The sequence below is a fragment of the Apodemus sylvaticus genome, chromosome 8, assembly GCF_947179515.1.
Source record: "Apodemus sylvaticus chromosome 8, mApoSyl1.1, whole genome shotgun sequence".
In the NCBI taxonomy this organism is placed as follows: Eukaryota; Metazoa; Chordata; class Mammalia; order Rodentia; family Muridae; genus Apodemus; species Apodemus sylvaticus.
Genome location: NC_067479.1, coordinates 87,620,092 through 87,643,717, shown reverse-complemented (window position 1 = coordinate 87,643,717; position 23,626 = coordinate 87,620,092). Strand labels below are relative to the sequence as shown.

The 23,626-nt window shown below is 43.5% G+C and overlaps 1 protein-coding gene across 1 annotated transcript in view; it reads left to right on the top strand.

Moving 5' to 3' along the window:
* Positions 1-23,626, top strand: part of Kcnma1 (potassium calcium-activated channel subfamily M alpha 1) — a 692,507-nt gene that overhangs the window by 339,694 nt on the left and 329,187 nt on the right. Inside the window, exon 3 of the mRNA XM_052189881.1 lies at positions 11,029-11,090. Coding sequence (XP_052045841.1) covers positions 11,029-11,090 — 62 coding nt within the window. The remainder of the gene's footprint in view (positions 1-11,028; positions 11,091-23,626) is intronic.

Genomic DNA, 23,626 nt, shown 5'->3' with positions numbered 1-23,626 from the left:
CTGACTTGGCTTCCCTCCATGATGGAGTCATACAATGAAATAAAGCATTTCTCCCCAAGCTGCTTTTTGCCCATGGTGTTTATCATAGAAACAGAAGGAGAAACATGCCTTTATTTGATACTGAAAAGCATCCTAATGTACATGTACGTCTCAACTTGTCTATGGGCTTCAGTCTGTGGACCCTTGGCTGCTCTGATCTTTTGCCGGTCATGAATGAGTCCCTTCTGAACCCGAGTGGCCAAAAATCTATTTAAATCCCTTCTCAATCCCAGCTTTGCCTTTAATATAATCTAAGAGCTGGCAAGATTTGAGAAGTAGGGCAGAGAAGGCTGTAAATGTAATCCTTGGTGACAGTGAGTGGCAAGTGTTGACCTGGCAGGGATACCCATGATTTCTCATCTTATAAACCTAATTAAATTAAAAATCCAGTTGGCCAAACCCACACTCACTTAAGCCAGGCAATTTCTCACAAAACTCATTAACTAGGACTTGGGAGTTTCATCAACAGATGGAAGTTTTCCCCCATGTTTTTCAATGATTAGATAGAAAAGGACCTTCAAACTTCAGTCCTCAAATGGAAGATTTTGTGTTGCTTCTGGAGGCATCGGTTTTAATGCTTGTTGGTAAAATTAGTCAAAAATGCATCCTTTTAAGTATTGTGAGGCAATGACATAAAATTTCAGTGTCATAAATCTGTGACTGTAAGAAGGACAGGAATTTAGGGGACATTTTCTGACTCATTGTTACATTTTTTTTTCATTTTAGGTTTATTTTTTAATAGTTATAATAAATAGCTACATAACCCAAAGGAACATATTATATGGACAAAATGTCACGATTGTTGGCAAGCAAGGCCAAGATTTAGGAGCTCCCCTGCATGGCCCGAGCCACTAACCTGTATCAGCTCTTGTCTGAACCCGGGGTTAGGTCAATCTTCACTTTAAAGGGGGAAGTTGTTAGGCATTTAGCTTGTAATTGAGGTTCCAGATTCTTCTTTGGGGAACATTTAAAGCAAAAACAAACCCACACCCTCTACCTCTGTCTGAATTAGTCATATTTATCATATTTATCTGTGTCCTCCCACAAGCCTGCTTCTGTCTTCACTCTGTCTCTCTAGCAGTGGATGGATGATTTATAAGAAATCATTCTGCATATTGTTCTGCATAGCTTATGTTAAGAGGGACTCCGCTGTCTTCTGGGCTGGTCATTTTGAGCTGACATGACTTAAAAATGGACATAGACGCATTGCTGTGTACATGCTTGATTAATAGCTATTGATAGAGATCCAGCATTTGAGATCAGTAATGTGTTCATATAAGAACCTGGCAGTGTTCATATATGGGTATATGCTATAGATGCCTACACCAATTTATTCACTTATTACATATGGATGATATTTGTGTTTGGTTGTGTCTTGTGTGGTCACAGATTCCTGGTTTTCACCCAAATCTGCATTCTCTGCTTCTTCATTTAATGTACCCTGTGCTCACCACCACAGCTGAATCTGTTTTTCCTGGATGCCTAATAACTCTTTCATCTGTCTCTGGACCTGTCTTGTTTCTCTGTAGTGAGGGACCAGTGAGCACTCTACCTTCCATCCTTGTTTAAACCCTTTCCTCTTGAGAAGTTTGTCATTCAACTAAATCCTGTTGGTATCTGTCTTCCTAATGGGCTATCTCCCTCCCTCCAGACCTTTCTTGCTGTTCTGGAAAGGTGCGACCATCCACTCTGTCTCCTTGATCTCAGCTACAGTCCTCAGCTTCTAAACCATGCACACGGCTTTTGGGCATGTACACTGCACTCTCCCTCTCACTCACCCCATACACCAGGGTGCACTTAATCCCCACTCTTTGGTCCCTGGGTCCTGTGTCACCTGGAGCCACATCTCACTTCTATGCAAGGCTCCTCCTTTTCGAATCTCATCCTTGCCCTTCCGTTCTTCTTCTGTTTCCATGGCATTTAATCTCCAGACTTGTTCTCCATCCCCTTTTCTAAGTACTCATCTCTTTAATGAATACTGAGAGAGCCAATGTGGTTGATTTCCTGCCAAAGAACATGCATTCTGTCATCAGAGCACTTGCAGTCCAGCCTTGGAGAGACACACTGATCAAAATATAGCAAAAAATCATGTCACTGTTTTAAGGCAGAGTATCACAAAGAGACTATACTTGCAGATAATTTCTTATAGCAACAGGCAGGAAATAATTGTGGAATTGATTGCTGATGGTTAGGCAAGCCCAGGAGAAATTCTAGAAAGCTAGAACTGGTTGTTCAAAGGCCCTGTGGTAGGACGGGGTGGGAGAAGTGAGTGGTTAATGACAAGACTGAATGTCCATAGTAATTGAAGTTGAAAGAGGGAAGGAGTCTGAGATACAGCTAGAGGAAACAGATCAGAGTTTTCAGTGAGTTGACCCTGTCAGAGGTTTTTTCGTTCCATACAAGAGTTTTGATTTGAAGCCATTGGTTGGAGGTCCCTTCTCTGTGTTCTAATATTCCAGATCATCATGGGTTCATAGGTTTGCATTTTGGAAAAATCACTCAATTCCCATAAATGCCTGTAAAAATCCTATAAAATCCTAGCCATTTCTGCTAGGTTATTTTATGTATGAATTTGGGGCCAACAGTATAGTTTGGTCATAGAGTGTGTGCTTGGCATACTCAGTGGTAGAGTTCTAGTTCCAGCACTAAATACCAGTGATAACAGCAAGTCTTACACCCAAACCTTACATATGAAGAGAGCAGTCCTGTGTATTTCCTTAAAGGCATTGCTGCCTCTGGATTACAGTGACTCCTTAAAGGCATTGCTGCCTCTGGAGTACGGTGACTCCTTAAAGGCATTGCTGCCTCTGGCTTATTTCTTTTTGAACACATTTCTCTTTCAGTCTTTCCTTGGAGTTTGGATTTCCACTGAACTAATTTATATCACGTTTGTTTGCATGTATCTGTAAACTAAATGCAATGTGTCAGACTATCAGAGGGTAAACTTAAGAGACCTTTGGCTATCTAAATGACCTGGTCAAAATACCTCTTCTATACTCTGTAAATCATTTAAAATTTATGGTCACTGGAGCACATTTTTGGGTGCCAATATTATACCCACTTAGGAGAATCATTAAAGCTTTAGGAATGAAAAATGTTACTTGACAGATTTGTTATTAAAACATGTCCCTCCATACTATTTATCTCCTTAAAATTAAAACACACACATACACACTGAGATCCAGTCTGAGCTTTAGGTGTTAAATATACGGGAAAAAGGTACAGGCTTTTCACAGATGCCAAGAAGCACAAGAGGAAGAGGCTGGCATAGATCCTGTCTTGTTTTTTATAGCAATGGCAGAGGCCTGGTCCTGGGAAAGAGCTGATCTATAGTCCCTCCAGAGTCCCTTTTCATTATGTTCTGCATTAGTTTGGGGAGCTCACGAGCTGCATGAGCAATCGATTTGGGTGCCGCAAATGCACATTGTGAATCAGAGCATCTGTGGTGTCCACCCATCTGACTTAGCGAGAGAAGACTGAGAGACACAGATGTAATGTTGGCTATTGTCATCATCCTGCATTATGATTGTACACAAGAGGTATACAGATTGCAGATAAAAGTGCTGCCTTTTCCAGATGAAAACACTTCACTTATACACTGTGGTCAGTAACCTCCCAAGATCCCCTCCTAACAAGTTTCTCTTGCAATCCTGGCATTTCACAGACTGGGAAACTGCCACCCAGGGAGATGAAACGGCATGCTCCACAGATCTCGTTCATCCGTGCTGCTTAGTGAGACCCCACCATGATCCCGCTGCCTTTCCTTGCCGCATGTCATCATACTCCAGACTTGCAGTCTGGCCTCTCTAGCACAGACCCACCTGGAACATCAGGAACAGTCTTTTTTTTTTTCTTGGGTGGGAGAGGGGTTGGTTCACCCTGTTCTCTCTTCCTCTACCATTTATGGGCTTTGGCATGGAAATGACAGTGTTTCTACGCTTGGTCTTCTCAAGGAGTCTGTTTATGTGTGGGACATTTCTTAAATTCATGAGACATTTGATTCATTTCAGCTCTTGGATTCCATGCCTGCTGAGGGCAGCTTGAGGAGTTCAGCTTGACTTTACTCTTTGGTCTCATGTTTCCCTGTCTCTTACTTTATGCCTTGCACATCACGGTTCAAGAAATGCCCATTGGGCTTATTAAATTCACTAGCCCCAGTTTTGCAATTGAGATGTTAGACTGCATACCCCTTCTCAGAAACAATCTGTTCCCAGATGGTTTTGCCTTAAGAATTTGCTCATCTATTTTTTTTCTGTACATAGTTAATTTTATTATATATAAATTACAGTTTAATTTAAGGGGATAAAAAGGCCACATACTTTCAGCATCAGATAGGGAAAACTGTCCTTTTTCCAAGAAAAGTCTCTGTTGCCGGTAGTCAGATTTCTCTATCGAACATATAGCATCATTAATTAGGGTCATTTGTTCTGCTGGGAGCTGAGGAGAATGCATAAAAGCCCGCTTAGGAAAGAATTAATTCCTCCTCCTTTCTAGACATTCTGGAGCATGCCTAGTAGATTCTCCAAGCCTGTAGGCCTCATACGTATGTTCTAGTGGGCTAATTGTTAAGGCTACATTTGTGAATTAGTCTCTGACTTGAGCTAAGTTGTTTTCCCTAAGGACTTTAATTCAGGAACACCCACTCATAGCCACATGTCAGATTTTTGACACAAGCCTAACAAAAATGGAGGGCCTCAGCTCCCCTCTCATTGTTCTGAGTTTCTCTGGCACCAGGGAAGGGGCATGGGTAATCCTTGTTCTTCTTTATTTTGTTTTGCATTTATTTGGGGTACTAGACATATGTGCCTCCACCTGTCTGTGGAGGTCAGTCACAGGAAAGTCCATTCTCTGTTTCTACCTTGTGGGTTCCAGGGATCAAACTTGGACTGTCAGATTTGGCAGTAAGCACCTATGCTTGCCGAGACATCACACAAGGAGACTCTCCTGCAGCCTGTAAGGAAAACTCCCCAGGGATATGATTCCTTTGAGTTTCAGCTCCAGGTCCATCTCTGAAGGCCCACATGGCCTCATGTGTCCATTGATGTGGCTTAGCCTGTTACTGGAGTCCTTAGAGTCAAAGCCCAGTGCCCTGTAGCCCTACTAGGTGCTCTGCTACCTATCCTTAGCATGTCAAGTAAAGTGATAAGTAATAGTGAAAAACAGAGAAGAGATTTTTCTATGACCACCCTGGGAAGAGGAACAAGTAAAACGGTTTAGAGACATTCTCAGCTCAGTTCCCAGTCAAGGTACTGCTATGAGGATTATGTTTAAATAGAAAGCTAGAGGCATCCTGGTCAAGTGTGGTCCTACCCAACGTTGACCCATCAATGTCTGGCTCCAGTCCATCCTGCAATATGGTCTGACAAGTTGTCAGAACTATATGAAACCTCTCTCTCTCTCTTGACTTGGTGCCTGTGTTCATACTGCTGTTGGCTCTAGGGAAGACTTAGTTTCTTGTGTCCCTGAACAAAGAATTGGACAGAGAAATATCTAGTTGCTAGCCAGCAGTGATGTGTTTATAAAAAGATATAGAGGTAAAAGATATGTTCTATGGGGGTGGTGAGGTGTGGGGGAAGGGGGTGCCTCGGCGGGCCCATGCCAAAGCATCTCTTCCCCCTGAGGGACCAGCCACACAATGGTATAACATAGAATAGAGTTTATTCGGGGCATAGGGAGGGGAGTTAAGAGAGTAGTAGAGGCAGAGAAAGGCAGAGAGAGGGAGAGAGTAGAGAAATAGAGGCTAGCCATTACCATGTGGAGAGAGGGGGGAGGCAAGGTAAAAGGGAAGAGCCCAAAAGGGTAAGAGAGAAGCAAACAGGAAACAAGAGTAAGAGAGGGTAGATTGGGCAAGCAGTCCCTTTTATAGTGGACCCTGTCTACCTGGCTGTTGCCAGGTAATTGTCGGGAGGAACATACATACCTGACTGTTGCCAGGTAACTGTGAGGGTGGAGTTTAGACAGACTGCTAACAAGCAGACAGAGATGATATATTAAGGAAGTGGGCTAGATCAAAGAAATTTTGTGTCATAAACTTCATATCCCATAATACAGGCATTTTGATCATAATGTGGCTTTTCTGTGTATGCTCCATCTGTTACGTGTAGTTCTGGGTATAACTCCATGTGTCTAATGTCTCATTAGTGTCTTAAGTCTCCATACAGGATAGACCTGTTGAATATCAAAATGATCCGAGGGTCACCTTCAGACACTGGAGTACCTTACCTTTGCACCTGTGCTAGCACAGGTTTGTTGGCCTCAGCCAAACTTTCTCCCAGCCTTCATCTTTGCCAATTTGTTCTTTTTCTATGCTAATTTCTCATTCCTAGCTTTCTAGCTTTCTGGCCTCCCTCTGCGAGCTCTCTCTGCCTGCCTTTCCCCAGGGGCTTTGGTAACTTTGATAACTGGTATAGGCTGGGCTTGGTCACGGTGTTTCTCATTTCCATGCCATGTTTCCTCACAGGCATTTGAAGGATCTCCATGGCTTGTTAGGATTCTATGCAGAAAGACAGCTGCTGATATGTCTTGCTCTGAGCTCATGCCTAGACTCCTCATGATGAGGAGGATGGACTTTTTTGGGTGTATTGTTTGAACACACTGTGTGTGTTCCTGGCATTTTTTGGTACAAACACTTGTCATGTTTCATTTCCCATTCTGAAAATTGATGAATCATGCTCCATTGTCACAATACTTGTCAAGCTGCTTTTCTTTTCTTTGCTTTTCTTTGCTTTTCTTGTCTTGTCTTGCCTTTTCTTTCTTCCTTTTTTTCCCCCAGCACTCTAGAAATAGACTCAATATTTGTTATTGCAATTGGGATTTTTAATCATGTACATCTGGACTCTAGAAGCCTTAAGGAGGCAAGCTCAGCCATCCTTCCCCAATTTGCTTAATATGGCCACATTGAAAAGAGGGACAGATAAAATGGTCCAGTTGACCCCTGTGTCTTTCAGTGATACTGAGATAAGGTTTAGACTTAAATGGAGGGCAAGAGATGTGCATGACAAAGCAGTCCTGGCCAAAGAATGGTCCTTCCTATCCATCATGGTCTCACCTCCTGTTCTACAAGGGAAACCTACAAAGTGGTCTTGAGAAGGCAGTAATCTGTCACTCACTGTCACCACGGCTGCCTTGGGAACTATCTGATTTCAGCAAGATGATCTTACCTTTGTTCTTGAGCTCAGCTTGACCCTCATGGATACTTGTCCTTATCTGGGGAGTGGTCCATCTTGAGAGCATTAGCTTCTTCCAGAATTCAAGGTGATTCAAGACAAAAAGTTGAGGACAAATAAGCTAGCTCTGTATGTTTAGCCAGAGCACAGACACTAAACAGAAGCAGAGGTCCCAGGCTCTCATCTGGCTTTCAGTGTCCTCTTGGATTTAAGTCAGGAGTGAGTGCAGGGCACTAAAGCTGTCTCTAAGTTCATGTGAGTGTTTGCAGTTAGTCTGAGACCATAACCATGAGCTAAGCTGTCAAGGTGCTCAGCTGGGTACCATTCAGGAGAAGTTGGACAAACTGTACAGACTGTTACTATCTAGCACAACCCGTGTCATGTCATGACAGACGGGAGCAAATGACCTCTTGGATCATACCACAAACTACACCTAGGCCCTTGTGTGGGAAAGGCTTGGCCATTTTAAAGGTTATTCTATGACTTAGCTGCTGGAAAACACATGCATTTTGCTTTGTTGGGATTTATTTAGTGCCATCTTTCCCTGTCCCTTGGATTTCTACCTTCCTTATCACTGGGGCTTTGGGAGTAGGCAGGATCTTCAGTGGCCCTGAACTGTCCCGAAACGATATGAGAGTAGCTGTGACTTGTACAAAGAATGGCTACTTGGAGAATGAAGAGACACTGAGGCAAGAACCCATAACATCCCCACTCTCCTCTAGCTCCTCCTCCATCTCTTGATTAATGATCTGCCTTCAGTAGCTTTAGCATACATTCTCTGCACCTCATTTGGACAACTGACTGTAATTGTGGAACCATATAGGACTCTCTGTCTCTCTGTCTGTGTGTGCGTGCCCGCGCGCGCGCGTGCGCACAAATGAACGTATACACCGCAGCTCAGATGCAGCAGTTAGAGGGCAGCTTCACAGAGTAGTTTCTCTCCTACTTTCAGTGCATTTGCCAGACTAGCTCAGCAGCTGCCTTTACCTACTGGCCATGGTTTTCCTTCTCAAAACACAAAGAAAAAATTTGGAGTGTGTTTTGTTGAAAGCTGGAGAAAGAGAGTGAGCCACCCTCTGCTCGGGTGGCTTTCACAGAGTCCTGGAACAAGTGGCTGAGTCTGTCACGATCACATTTTCTTGGCTAAGTTTCTGTATGAGGTGAGTCTAGGGTAGCGGTGTAGTCAGGCCTGACATGATGACAAGGCACATTAGTACATTTGAAGTTTACATGCACAGTTCACCTTCTTACTGAGTACTACTTTATTATTATTATACTTACCTACATGTACAGTTTACCTTCTTACTATTATTATTATTATTTATTATTATTATTATTTTATTTGCTTACATGCACAGTTCATCTTCTTACTAAGTACTGTATTATTATTATTATTATTATTATTATTTGCCTGTTGGGAAGCAGTAGTGGCTCCTGGTGGTTAGGACAGTTTGGATTCTCTCAGTCGCTCTGAGGGAACATCTTGTGGCAGGTCACAGGAGCCAAGCGTAGGTCCAGCCCCAGGGGCTCTGTGGGACCATTTTCTTTCAGTCTTCCTTTTGCTCTCACCCTTGAAACTGCTGCTGTTTGAGTCTGAAGAGGCCAGTGGGGTGGACTCCAAACTCTTGTCACTGATTTGCTTAAATAAGTGACACATTATCCCAAAGTGGAAGCAACTCAGACAGATGAGTGTTAGTGACTCTGGCCATCCTGCTTCTGGGAAAATACTGCTTTCACAAGAGTGTTGAGATCCTGACTTCTCACAGAAGGAAGGTGCCATTTGCAAGGACTTGGATTTTTCCTTTTATAAGACATAGCATTTGGTGGCTTAGGACTGACAGCAGCTCTGCGTACACACGGAGCTACCTGGACAGGGAAGGACCTGTGCCTGAGCAGCTGTTTATGAATGAACGGGACCCTCCCCTCTGCAGTCATCACACCCTTCCCTCCCGCTGCAGCTTCCTGAGAACGAGGTCAGGACCAGGATCTAACTGCTTATGGCTTAGAAATAGAAGCCCAGCTCCAAATTAATCTGACGCTATTTGTCGTAAGATGAAAAGCCTGCTTATAGCTTTGTTTCCGGTATATCCTTGCACACAAGCTGTGAATGAACCCACGTGAAGAGCGGAAGCAGAGGCAAGCCAGCCAAGAACTAGGCTATTGGTAACTGGGGGTTACAGACAAACTGCAGGAGCTGTCCTGCATTCAAAGAGAGCCTTGGTCTGAAAAGCAAAGAGGAAGAAGGAAATAATCCCAGTGGTGTAGTACTCTAACCACTGCTCTTGAGGAAGGAATGCTAGCTGTTGCTGAGAACACACCGTTCCTGTGTGTCCCTTGTGTTGTGCCCAGTTATTTTTCACACTGTGTGTCCAGCTGATCATCTCTCTCTTGTGGTTCCTTGGGGGTGGGATGTGCAGTGCTTTAAATGAGTATTATATACACACTGAATTTTATATCAACCTTATTAACATACACAGAAAAACTGGAGTGTGCAATTTCCTCTACACACACACACACACACACTAATGCACCACAGCTTAATCATACTTAGTCTTAGCAAAAGAAGGGGTTACTTTCTGTTCATCATCCCAGGCCAGTCAGATTTCTGCATATGGATCCCAAGGAGACTGGAATTTCTAAGGAGCTTCCCCTACAGTCTCTTTAGGGGTTGCGTGTTTCTAAAGGGCAGGGTTGAGCAGCACGTAGGCAGGCAGCCATTGTGGAAGGTGTTGGTGTCTTTTTGGTCCCCCCCCCCCCCCCCCCGTGCTCAACCTCAATTGCTAGCTGGTAGTGTCTTTTTTTAACTAGGACCATTTTTTATTGGCATTAATCATCTCCTCTGTGAACGATGAAAATAAACACATTGGAAAGTTGAAGGAGGGCTAGAGGGGTCATAGCAGCCTGATCTGCTACAGGTTCCTTCAGTGGACCTTCATGTGCCAGGTGTGCACTGAGGGAGATGTCAAAGCTGTCTTTTATATTTGTGATGATTTTTGAACAAGGGCCAAAAAGCTTAAAGACTGTCATGTAACTAACCGGTCAGATGTAAGACCTAACTGGCATTTTTTGCATTAATGTTTTCACTCTGGGCTTGAGAAATCTTATAAACACACTCAGAATTGAGCAAATTTATATTGATGTAGAAGTGTGTATGCATGTGTGTATGTGTGCATGCTCGCACATAAATATTTCGCCAAACAACTACCCTAAGGTACATCTGTAGTAGCAAATGTGTGCTTTTCAAACGGATATTTCTTGTGTAGACAGAAAGCAGATTAGTGACTATCTGGTCCCAGAGGATAGAACTGGGATTAATTTCACAAGCCAGAAAGATCTTATTGAGATGATAAAAATGTTCTGAAACTGGATCATGGTGATGTCAATAAGTTGGTAAATTTTGCAAAAGTTATTAAAGAATTATATGCTCCAAATGGATGTATTTTATACCTCAACAAATCTGTTACAAGTGATCATTTTCTTTAAGTCCTAGGGTCGGTAGAGGATGAAAAAGTGCATCCTTCCAAGTCTTTTGACTCTCTCTTTCCCTGCTGAAGTTTGTTTAGTTCAGTGGTGGAGGAGCTGGTCCTCAAGGTGACAGATCAGGATCAAAATCTAAGGACACAGGATGGAAAAGTCTGCCCTGACCCCTATTGGCAAGGGGCAAGTTTACTCCCACTGCTGGGTGAGGAGTCAATGTCTGGGTTGTCACAGGGCAGGGAGCCCATGAGCACATGAGATACAGAAGCAGTTGTTAGGGCCACTCAGAAATGCAAGCCTTCAGCTCCCAGCCCTTAAGTGATGGAGTGTCTCTCTTCTTTTGCAGGTTGTGTTAGTCTTTGCTCTCAGCATTGGTGCCCTTGTAATATACTTCATAGACTCGTCAAAGTGAGTATGCACATATGTTGTCTTGCCCCTTGTTTTTCCCGGAGGGTGATTATGATCCCATATATTGACCAGCTTATTTAACTTAACACTAACTAGCCTTACTAAGGATCTCCTGAGTGTCGAAGACTTGGAGGAAGGCAGGGCTTCCCGGTGCTTCATTTATGAATGGGCAAAAGTTCTCTCAGAAGAAAGGCTAGGTTGATGCTGATGGTATAGAAGGGAGAGGCACTTGGGGACCAAACCTTCTTGTTGGGTATATATTTGTAATGAGCTGTTTCCTGATTATTTGTACTAAACATGCCAAAAAGTTAAGAGGGCTCCTATGGGAGCCTGCAAGCTCTGAGAAAAGGTGACAGAGTTCAGTAGATGAGTCTGGGCCATTCTGGCCACAACCATAGGATCTTTTATTCATGCAGAGTCAGATCATATTAGAAGATAAATTTGAAAGCCCAGTGCTAGGATTCCACCTGCCAAATGAATATGTAGCTGAATCAATGGTCACTATGCTTCTTCAGTTGTGAAACTAAGGAAATGGCATAAGGCATTCATGAGGACTCCCAGAGCGGGACGCCTATGACTCTCTGAGAATTTGTAGAGAGTGGTGGTACTCATGCAGACCCCTGGAATGGCAGTTTAGTGATCTGGAGCTCCAGGGTAAGCATGGTTAATGGATGGTGAACCTTTGGGGAGGCTGAAGAGACTGGTCACCATGGCTACCCTTAATGCTATGGAAACCAGTGCTGAATACATCACTCTTTCCAACTATCCTACTGAAGTCTCAAAGTTGACAGCATCTGAGATGCACAGATCTGTGAATAAACTAGTTTTTCTCTTGTGATGCAAACTTGATGGCTCTGGCCAAGGACAAGAGCCCTTGAGCTTGCAGTCCTCATTGTTTACTTTGGGAGTGCTTTCCAATCCTCTAATGTTAGTCCTGCCTAGGTCCTAGCCTTTGACAATAGGACACCTGTCTTGTGTTCCTGTTGGATTAGACACTCAGGTATGCCTTGGATTTGGGCTCAGTGCAGGATGGTGGCAATTTAATGCACACCTAAATTCTGAGTTTCCCAGAGATATCTGGTCACCAGTCAGGGGATTGTGTGCATTTGACTATGAAGGCCAAACTGTCACGTCAAGGAAAAGAAAAGAAACACGTCTACTCACCCGTGTCTGAAATCTGCCAAGAGTAAGACTTTCAGAAGTCACCTAGACTACCTCAGACACAAGGCTGGGCCCTCACCTATCTTGAGCCATGAGTCCTTTAAAGGACCTCAGGGGACAAGAACGTGCACGCTCTCTTCATCTGAAATTGCTAGTCAAGAGAGAAGAGTGTCATTCAGTCCGGAAGTCTTCACTTTTCTTGTGAGTGAAGGTAAGCTCTCTTTTCGTACTTATTCTGAGATTCTGGACCACATTTGAAATGAACTTGAACTCTCAAGCCCTTGGTCACCTTTCTCCAATCTCTCTCCAGGGGTCATGGGGTACATACCCTGCCAACGCCTGTGCTGGGGCTTAGGAAAGAGGTTCGGATATGTAGTGTGTGTGCCCCCAGAAAGTACACACTTATGTGAAGGTGAGTGTGGCAGTCTGCTAAAAGGACAGAGACCTAGACTGTGCTTTCATTTCCCTTTGTCTCCCTTTCTCTCCCCATGTATGCCATGGTAATAAAATATTTCTGGCAGATGGATTTGGATGGTGTCTTTTTTATAAAACTGTGTCTACTATGAGTCAATCTTTGGCTTTGTAGAGTCTGGTCTTCCTTGGGGGAGGATGGCAGGGCATGTTGCTTATCTAGACTGACACTCTTCACAAGTGCCTCCCCAGCCTCCTCCAGTCCTTTGGGGTTAGTCCTGAAATTGTTTAGTCTTTTTGAAGCTGATATTTGAAACCCTCAGTGACTCTGGTTCTTTTAGGGTCATTCAAAGAGTCTATACCAAGGCTGATCTTCAGTTGGTTTTCAGTTTCCCCAGAAAAAAAAGCCAGTGATTGTGGAGATTAGATTGTCCTCATTCTCTACGGGGGCTGTGGCCAAGCCTTAGCATGGATTCAGCCTTTCTCTCCACCTAAACTAAGCAAACTGTGTGGTTTTTATGTAACAGAATTTGTTTAGCAGAGCCCCTGTTGCTCCATACGTGACTCTACTTTTCATGTCTGCTTCTTCATCTGGCCCTCAGACCATAGCCTAAGATTCTGACTTGTGGAGAAGCCAGTGAGAAGTCTACACTGAGAATCCTCCATTTTCCCGTCCACGTCGAGCACACATGTTCAAGCTAAAGAGATGAATTAAAGTAAAATCTATAATGTTGTTACCTTTATGATAAGTCTAGAAAGTCACAGTTAGAACACCAAATGCAATCCATTAATCAAATTGCAGTCAAGTTTAGTAAATAAGATGAAACTCTACATGTAAACTATACATGGAACTAGGGTGAGAAAGTAGAAGGCAAATTCTTGAAGCCTACCTTTTTCATTCAAAACTTCTTCTGGCTTTAATAGAAATGGCTTGGCTGGCCATCTTGGAAAGCAGGACCTAGGTCATTAGGTCCTAACGAAGGACTTAAAAATTATACCAAGTCATTGTCCTAAGAAAAATACCTGGTATTCTGGAGATAAATTTGCATTAGTGTTAACCTTCTGCAATTAAACTGGAGTGATCTTTACTGGATTGACAGGGTTTGCAAAATTGTTCTCTTATTATACTTAACTAGAGCTATCTTTGCCTACTTGGTAGATTGGAAGTGTCCTAGTTACAGAAGCTCAAAATGCAAAGCTTTCCACACGTGATACTTTGGGCAGTACAAAAGGGATTGGGGAGATGTCCTGTTGGGTAAGCATCTACTGATGCTTATGAGGACCCAAGCTCAAATCACCAAGGCACCTCTGAAAAGCTGAGAATAGCCTGTAACTCCAGAGCTTTGGGGGATAGAGACAGGAAGACCACTGGGCTTGCTTGCTGTCTTAGCTCTGGGCTTGGTGAAAAACCCCGCCTTAAAGGAATAAGTCAGAGCATAAGAAAAAAGGACATTCTCTCTTGATCTCCTCTTGCACATGCATCACACATGCATACACCACCCAGAGAGAGAGAGAACTGCAAAAGGTACAGATAGGCACATAAAACAGGTCCCAGGGGTGGACTAGGCCAGCTGATGTCAGAGAGGCTGATTTAGACTGTGCACACAGGCAAGCAGAGTGGATGCTTATTCTATCTTAATGAGTCAGCAGAAAGGCAAGAAAGTTCAGGTTAACTTTGTGATTGGCAGGTATAATTGTAATTGGTGATGTCCCTTACCTTTCAAATTTCACTCAAATATGGTAATCCCACACATTTTGGCTTTTCAGTTCTTAGTCCAAGACAGACAGATCCCCAAGTGGGTCTTTTTCAATGAGGTGTTTGAGAAGCTCTCCTTTGGGTCTTTTTTTTCTTTATTTCGTCTCTATGGGAAGAATCATTTGAGTCATCTCCAGTGATTACCATCTTTCTGAGAAAGATTGTCTAGGAACCTACAGATAAAGAGAATCATATTAAAATGGGTTCAAATGGTACAGTGAAAGATGCTAGAAAGATTCAAACAAAGGGGGACATTATAGAAAGACTTGGTTGAGATGTCTGCAATATCAATGCCTTCAGTAGATCTGTAATCTTAACCTTTCAAAGGTCCATGTTCTCCAGATTCCCCACTTGCTAATTCTGGCCCTGACTCTGAAGGTATTCCTTCTCCTATGTGCCCTGATTTATAAAACACAAAGACTTTTTAAAAAGTGTATAACCAGGGTCTCAGCAAGTAGAAGCATCTACTACATAAGCCTAACAACTGGAATTTAATCCCTGGGACCCACATATTAAAAGGCGGAAGTGGTGATGTGCTTCTATAAAACTAGCATTCCTGTGGTGACATGGGAGGCAGAGACAAGAGAATCCTCTAGAAGTACATGGGCCAGTTGGGCACAACATGAGAAACAAGAGAAACTCTGCCCCAATGTGTTGGGAGGTGAGTGCATGCTCCTGAAAGTTTTCTTCTGACGCTCACACCTGTACTGTGGCATATATGTTCCCATACTCACACACATATGACACACATAAACACACACACACATATATATACACACACTAAGTAGTTTTTAAAATTGTGAAACCAAATTAAATGCCTACAATGTCCTATGACTGTCAATGTCACTTTTGCTTGTTCCTTCCCTCTCCTTGACACCAGACCAAATACTTATGGAATATATAAGTATTGAGGAGACCTTATAAAATCAGCATGGGGGGCGAGACTCATGGATGGCATAAGGCAGCAGTCCCTGCTGCTTTCTTCCATAATTTTAAAAGAAAGTTGGAAGAGACAGCCACTCTCAAAGCTCTGTGCATCTGCATTTTTCCAGTGGTATTCTGGGAAAGGGTGACTCACATGTGGGGAGATATTTATTCCTTTGATTCATGCTTAAATGCTGCTCCTTCTTATGCTTCAGTTACGTGGATTATGAATATTTAATGCTGCATATACTGGAAATGAAGGTCACGTCCTGCTCACTGGCGACTTCAAAGCTGCCTCGATTCTGAAAGGCATACCACCTGCTGTTAGCAGAGTGAAGCAGAAAAGGTTATGCATTGTTAAAAATCTTCCTTAATGACTCTACCTGCACCAAAATGGCTGGTGCACAGTTTGGGCTGCCTTTTCTGGCTTTGCCAGTTTTTGCTCTTGGCTTCTGGTTTAAGGCTTGCCACCTGAGTGAGCAGGACATTTGCAAGGTAGAGGAAACCATAGCACAAATTTTGTAGCACATCCTATCCAAGTGCTCCATTGGCAGGGAATGAATGACCACTTCGTGGTCCTCATAAATTTCATTTATTTGTTCATTTTGTATTCATTCATTCATTCATTCATTCATTCACTTTCACTTTTACATTTTTCAATGTAAGAGTCTTAAATACTTTCCAGGTAGTGACAGTGCTTATGGTTAAGCATGGTTGCAGATGTAAATTTGCAATAGAGGCTGACCAGATTGTTTCCATAGTCTCTGGAAACACAGGTGACACTGTTACTGTAATTCAGAAATCCAGAGCCTTAGCTCAACCTGTTAATGATTTTACAGTTTTACCTTCCACTCCTCTTCATATCTAGCCTAATATTTCCTCTTTCATCTGACAAATTTCCTTTCCAAAGAAAAGAATCAGGGGATCTGGAGATGGCTCAGTCAGTAAAATGCTTGTCACAAAAGCACGAGTCCCTGAGCTCAGATGGTCAGCAGCAATGTAAAACTGAGTGGGGTACTGTGCGTCTACAGTCCCAGTGCTAGGCAGTAGGTGAGGCAGGTGGGTCCCTAGAATCCTAGCAACCTCTTTGAATACCAGGTTAGTGATTAGTTCTGTCTCTAAAAGGAAAGTGGGAAACAATTGAGGACCATACCTGATTTTCAATCTTTAGCTACCTCGTGCTGTGCACACATGTACCCATACATCTGTGTGCATATATCCACACAGACATATGCATGTAACCACACACACTTCCATACATATTTGAATAATAACAAAAGGCTAGAGGGAATTTGTGTCCCCATTGTTGGGCTGCGTGTGAATTAGAGTGCTAAGCACATTACAGATAGTATTAATGGCTTCTTCTAATAGCCTAGGTAGAGCTTTATAATTTCCACTTTACTGACTAGAAGTCTGGAACCCTAAAATTTGCTTCAAACTATATAACTAACAAGTCCTGCCGCCAGAATCTCACTCTAAGGTGCTACCAGTCCTCCCACCCCACGCCTGTCACTTGCAAATGTCAAGGAATAAACTTCCAGACTGGAGAAGTCCTAGAAAGAGCTTGGTGAAGACATAAGAATGGGAGCTGCTGTGCCTTGCCCTGTGAAGTCCTCTGCCTTCTTCCCTTTGTCTTCTCTATCTCCCATTCTTATTCTGAGAGCCAAGTCTACAGTGGATAGCTCTTGGGAAAGCCCCATCACCATCCAGCCCCATCGCCACCCAGCCCCATCACCACCCAGCCCCATAACCATCCAGCCCCATAACCATCCAGCCCCATAACCATCCAGCCCCATTGCCACCCAGCCCCATCACCACCCAGCCCCCTCACCATCCAGCCCCATCACCATCCAGCCCCATCACCACCCAGCCCCATCACCACCCAGCCCCATCACCACCCAGCCCCATCACCACCCAGCCCCATCACCATCCAGCCCCATAACCATCCAGCCCCATCGCCACCCAGCCCCATCACCATCCAGCCCCATCACCATCCAGCCCCATCACCATGCAGCCCCCTCACCACCCAGCCCCCTCACCACCCAGCCCCCTCACCACCCAGCCCCATCACCATCCTGCCCCATCACCATCCAGCCCCATCACCATCCAGCCCCCTCACCATCCAGCCCCATCACCATCCAGCCCCCTCACCATCCAGCCCCATCACCATCCAGTCCCATCACCATCCAGCCCCCTCACCATCCAGCCCCATCACCATCCAGCCCCCTCACCATCCAGCCCCATCACCATCCAGCCCCATCACCATCCAGCCCCATCACCATCCAGCCCCATCACCATCCAGCCCCCTCACCACCCAGCCCCATCACCATCCAGCCCCATCACCATCCAGCCCCATCACCATCCTGCCCCATCGCCATCTAGCCCCATCACCATCCTGCCCCATCACCATCCAGCCCCATCACCATCCAGCCCCATCACCATCCAGCCCCATCACCACCCAGCCCCATCACCATCCAGCCCCATCACCATCCAGCCCCATCACCATCCTGCCCCATCGCCATCCAGCCCCATCACCATCCTGCCCCCTCACCATCCAGCCCCATCACCATCCAGCCCCATCACCATCCTGCCCCATCACCATCCAGCCCCATCACCATCCTGCCCCATCACCATCCTGCCCCATCACCATCCTGCCCCCTACATCTGCTGTGGATCATGGGGAAGTTGATGGTTGTTTCTCAAGAGTCCTCTTACCCAGCAGATTCTTTCTCAGGAAGGAGTCTCCCTACCCATCCCCACCTGCTTTGCTGTACACACTGAAGCAGGGAGGAGAGATGCCTTTTCCCCTTAATTTAACACTTTCTTTTATCCTTTAGAGAGTCACAAGGCTTATTTTTTTTACATTTTTGCATTATATTGTGTGAGATTCACATATATAGTAAGTTCTATTAAGCCAACAAAGTATAGGAAAAGTGGACCCCCAAAAAGGTTTGTTAGAAGGTATTAAAAATTATTTTAAAAAAAAAAACTAGCCTCTTTCTTTCATTACTTTTGTTCTATGTCACCATGCACAGATATTGACTTGGTGCCTTCAATGTGCCCAACCACTTGGCCAACCACTTGGGGACAGCATATGTCATGGTTTCCCTTGTGATCAGTGGTAGCTTTCTGTTTCACCATTATGTAGCCTTTCAGCTGGGCAGCTAGGACATAGGGAGAAAGCGCCTGGGCCTATCTTAGCTGTTAACTTCCTTTAATGGATCAGGGTCATTGTAGGTGGTGTTCTGAATAATTAGCTCCAGCACTCCACCTTCTTGCTCTGTTTGAGAAGGCACGGCGTGTGCACTTAACCTTTGTTGAAGGAGTCAACACAAATCACGGGCGTGTGTGAAGCATCTCTCTCTTCTCTTCTTTTTAAAGATACTCCCCCCAACAATTTTCACCACCCCTCAGTGACATTTTTATTGCCAGGCTTTGGTTTGCAAAATTATGGGTAGGGAAAGTTCAAGGGCAGGGCGTTCAGAACAGCACTGCACATCTGTGAGGGGGAACACAACAGGAGAGCCAGCAGCTGTTGAAAGAATAGAGTGTCAGATGGTGGAGGGGCTGAGCCGCAGAGAGATGGAGACGAGACTGGCTGCCTTCAGGGTAGATGCCATAAATAGCTCCCAATGGGAGCCTTCTTTTCCTTTCAGAATCTAGCCTCTCATGGCACCTTTGAATTCTGTGATGTATAAGGAACGTTGACCCAGTCTTTCTATATCATCTAGTTTCTCATTTTTCCATTCTCTCATTAGTGGGGATAGACTTGGTAGCAAAGACAAGTAGAGAGAATACAGAAGGATAAAGAAGGTGTATTCTTTACATGTCTGTCTCTATGTGGATGGATTTAGGGCACAGGGTCTTTTCTTTTGGTTATACAACACCACACTAACTTTATTTTTCCCAAGTGTTCCTCCTCTACCTTCCAAGCTCTAAGATAGTCTCTGCCCTCACTCATCCTTCACTGGGTACCATGATGAGATGGCATCTTCTAGTGTCAAAGAGTATGAATGTTCCTCAGGCAGCTTATTAGAAAGTATTGGGTACTCTGTTGGGATTAAGAGAAATGAACAAACTAGACCTTTCAGGTTTGATAGCAAAGACAACTTGGGAATAGAGTTCCCTTCTATATCTGAGGATTCAACCATGGATTGGAAATATTGTCTAAGCAGATCCCAGTTTTACAGATCATACATAGATAGATTTTGTTTCTATTTTTCTTTACACAACAGTTACTACTAATACAACATTGACATTGTGTTAAGTATTATTTATAATCTAGATATGGTGTACAGTATAAGGAAGGATATATATAAGTTATATGCAAATGTGTCAATGATTCTAATAAGCAACTTGAAAGTGTACAGAATTTTGATATTCATAGGGACCCCTTGAACCAATTCTTCATACAAGGAAAATATGCTGCCACATCTTAAAAATCCCTTGGTACCACTAATATCTGTGTCTCAGCATCCTCTCCTTTAATTTGCAGGTAAACCTGGCAGAAAATATACCTGGTGAAGGTACAGGGGGCAGAGACAACTTCTTTGCATGCTTTTACCTCTGCGTGGGTATATATAAAGGACTAGGTCTGTTCTTTGGTTGCATAACATTAGGTTGAGTTCATTTGTCTCTCAGAGTTTCTTCTTCTACCTTCTAGATGTGACTAGAGGTTAAAAGTTACAAGCTTGGCCGGGCAGTGATGGTGCACACCTTTAATCCCAGCACTTGGGAAACAGAAGCAGGCAGATTTCTGAGTTTGAAGCCATCCTGGTCTACAGAGTGAGTTCTAGGACAGCCAAGGCTACACAGAGAAACCCTGTCTCAAAAAATCAAAAGAAAAAAAAAGTCACCTGCTCAAGGACACCAAACCAGAAAAGGAAAGTACTATAGTCAAAAATTGAAGCCCTTTGAGATAAAGCTCCTTTCCTTGATCTTTTGTATCTTTTCTACCAAATTTAAGCCATGAGCAAAGATTTCTCATGATTTACTGCCTACTAAAAATAAATAAATAAATAAATAAATAAAGCATATTGACTTTTGGTGTTAGTCCAAGACTCTTAGGTCTTCATCGAAGTATAGACTTTTCATGCCAGGAGAAAGTAGAACTGATACCAAGTGGAAAAGATCAAACCCAGAGAAGGACTTTGGGGCCAGTTAGCTTAAACTCTTTGGTTCTCTCTCTCTCTCTCTCTCTCTCTCTCTCTCTCTCTCTCTCTCTCTCTCTCTCTCTCTCCATATCCTTCTCTTCTCTGTCTCCCTCTGTCCCTCCATTCCATCTCCTTTTCCTTCCATTCCTCCCTCCCTCCCTCTCTCCTTCCTCCCTTTCTCTGTTTAACTTCCTTCCTTCCTTCGTTCCTTCCTCCCTCCCTCCCTCCCTCCCTTTATCTCCTGTCTACTCCAGTCTGTCCATCTGCCTTTCTTTTCTTTCTGCTTTCCACTGCCCACCCCTCAACCTCATTTCAGAGTTGGAGAAGTCAGCATTCAGCTGTATTGTGGAAAGCTGACAAGGCTGGGTCCATTGGCTTCAACTCTTTGGCATTTGCTAGGCATTACTTTTGAGAACACTGTGCCCAATGGCTCATTTGTTTTCCCTGTGAAAACACTATCTTCTAACTATGCCTATAAATCCACATTTCCCCACCCTTCACAATTAGAGTAGACATTTTCTGCCTTCCTCACCACTCTCCAGGATTTAAAAGGAATGTTTTGGATGACCCAGCACTCTCTTAGCACTTTGGCAACCTTTTAAGAGATGGTTTTGTTGGAGGACAAGTGAAGGAATGCATTCCCTTCTAGATTCCACACTTACCCATGTATTCTGTAATTAACTTTGAGGCACAGGCTTCTGAGTCTTCTCCCCAAGTCACATCTTAACCTAGTACTGTCCCAAAGTCACAGCAAACATGCATTTACGTATTGCTGAAAGCCAGAGTGGGATCCAGCTGGAGATGAACTGGCTTAGAATGCTGCAATCCAAACAGAAGGGCAGTGCTCATGACAACATAGCCCGTCAGGGTGGCACTAGGTGGCAGCAACTGTGATCGCTTCATCTTGGGATTTATGAGGACATGTGACCTCTTTCTTGTCTTTTACCCCTTGTCCTCTGTCCTGACAGCTTGAAAGATTGTCACTTTGGAAAGACCCTGACCAGTGGTGAGTCATTTGTGATATAAAAATAGAATCATTTGCAGTCAGAATGCCCTTGGGACTTTTTGATGTATATGTCACTTGTCAAAAAATTTGGAAGGTATGAGTGTGTGTGTGTGTGTGTGTGTGTGTGTGTGTGTATGTGTGTGTGTGTGTACATGTACTTGTACACATAATAGGGGTAGTAGTTTATAATTCCAATAGAGTATGATATAGCATCGGGGCATTGGCCCCAACCTCATCACAGTACTAGACAGGATGGGATCTATGTACATATGAACTTAAATATATCAATCAATCTCTTGAGTGTCAACCATGTTTGACATTGGAAAATACTGAATACCATGGCTAAGTCCAGGTTTTTCTCATCATGATGTTTAAATCGTATATATTTTGTAAGAGTTAGGCAGTTCAAACTTCAAAGGGACCAAATGGACTAACAAAGAGATTTCATGAGGCAATATATTCTGATATTCCACTGACACTAAATGCTGGGGGGCTGATAAGCGGAAAGACATCCCCTTGCAATGGAATATTTGGCTCTCAGAGATATTTCCAATTGAGGAGACCAAAATTCCTCCAAAAATTCCTGAGGGGACTCTAACTATGGTATGCATACTGGTATGTATCAATGCACTCTTGATTTTTATTTCCAGTTAATAAAGTAAAACCTTATCTTGAAATCAGTCTTCTAAGAGCAGAGATTGGCTTTAGCCAGGCACTGGTGTAAGCTAGTAAGCCTAGTAAGCTGAAAGCCTAGTCCTTGTAAGGTACAGACAGGAAGAGCAGGAGTTTGTGATAAGTCTCGTCAACATAGTAAGTTCCAGACTATCGTAGGCTACATGAACCTCTCTCAAAAATCACAAGGGGGCTGGTGAGGTGGATTGGCAGGTAAAGATGTTTTCCACAAAGCTTGATAACCTGAATTTGATTTCCAGGACAGACATATTTGAAAGAGTGAATCAACTCCCATAAATTGTCTTCTGACCCCCACATTTAAACCCTGGCTTTTACCTCAGTATTTGTCCTACATCCCCTGGTGATTCTCCTAGATTCTAGGCCCTCTTGTCTTTTAGACTCTTCTTTTCCAGAAAGAATATTAAAAGTTATATTTACCATTACCTTGATAGGACTCAAGGGTAATCAATCTGAGTTGTATTAATTATCAGTACTATAACTACTTAATATTTGTCATTATTTCTTCTATCTGATATTAAGGGAATGAATATTAGGATTACTTTAGATCTTTAGAAATGTAAGCTTGCCATGTCCGATAGAAAAGTTGGCTGTGTTTTCTCCACCCTGTCCTTTCCACCCTTCTAGAGGTATCCATGGTTAAACAATCTCTGAGCTAGATATCATATGGCTTACTCATCCCAATGTCATAGTTATAACAAATTAGATAAAGCAAATATCCCATTTCTAGCTCTTACTTTTGTTGTTGTTGTTTGTTTGTTTTTTTCTAGACAGTTGTTTGTTTTTTCTCTGTGTAGCCCTGGCTGTCCTGGAACTCTCTCTGTAGACCAAACTGGCCTTGAACTAGGAGATTTGCCTTCCTCTGGCTCCAGCTTTGGCTTGTAACTTGACTTCATGATGTAGTGACTGTGAAAACCCAGGATTGCAAGCTGGTACAACCACTCCGGAAATAAGTCTGGCGGTTCCTCAGAAAACTGGGCATGACACTTCCAGAGGACCCTGTTGTACCACTCCTGGGCATAATACCCAGAGGATTCCATGGCATGCAATAAGGATACATACTCCACTATGTTCATAGCAGCCTTATTTATAATAGCCAGAGGCTGGAAAGAACCCAAATATCCCTCAATGGAGGAATGGATACAGAAAATGTGGTATATTTATACAATGGAATACTACTCAGCAATTAAAAACAAAGAATTCATGAAATTCTTAGGCAAATGGTTGGAACTAGAAAATATCATCCTAAGTAAGGTAACCCAATCACAAAAGAACACACATGGAATGCCGTCACTGATAAATGGATATTAGCCCAGAAGCTCCGAATTAACAATTAACATATCAAATGATTCCCAAGAAGAAGGAAGGAGTTGGCCCTGGTCCTGGAAAAGCTTGATGCAGCATTGTAGGGGAGTACCAGGACAGAGAAGTGGGA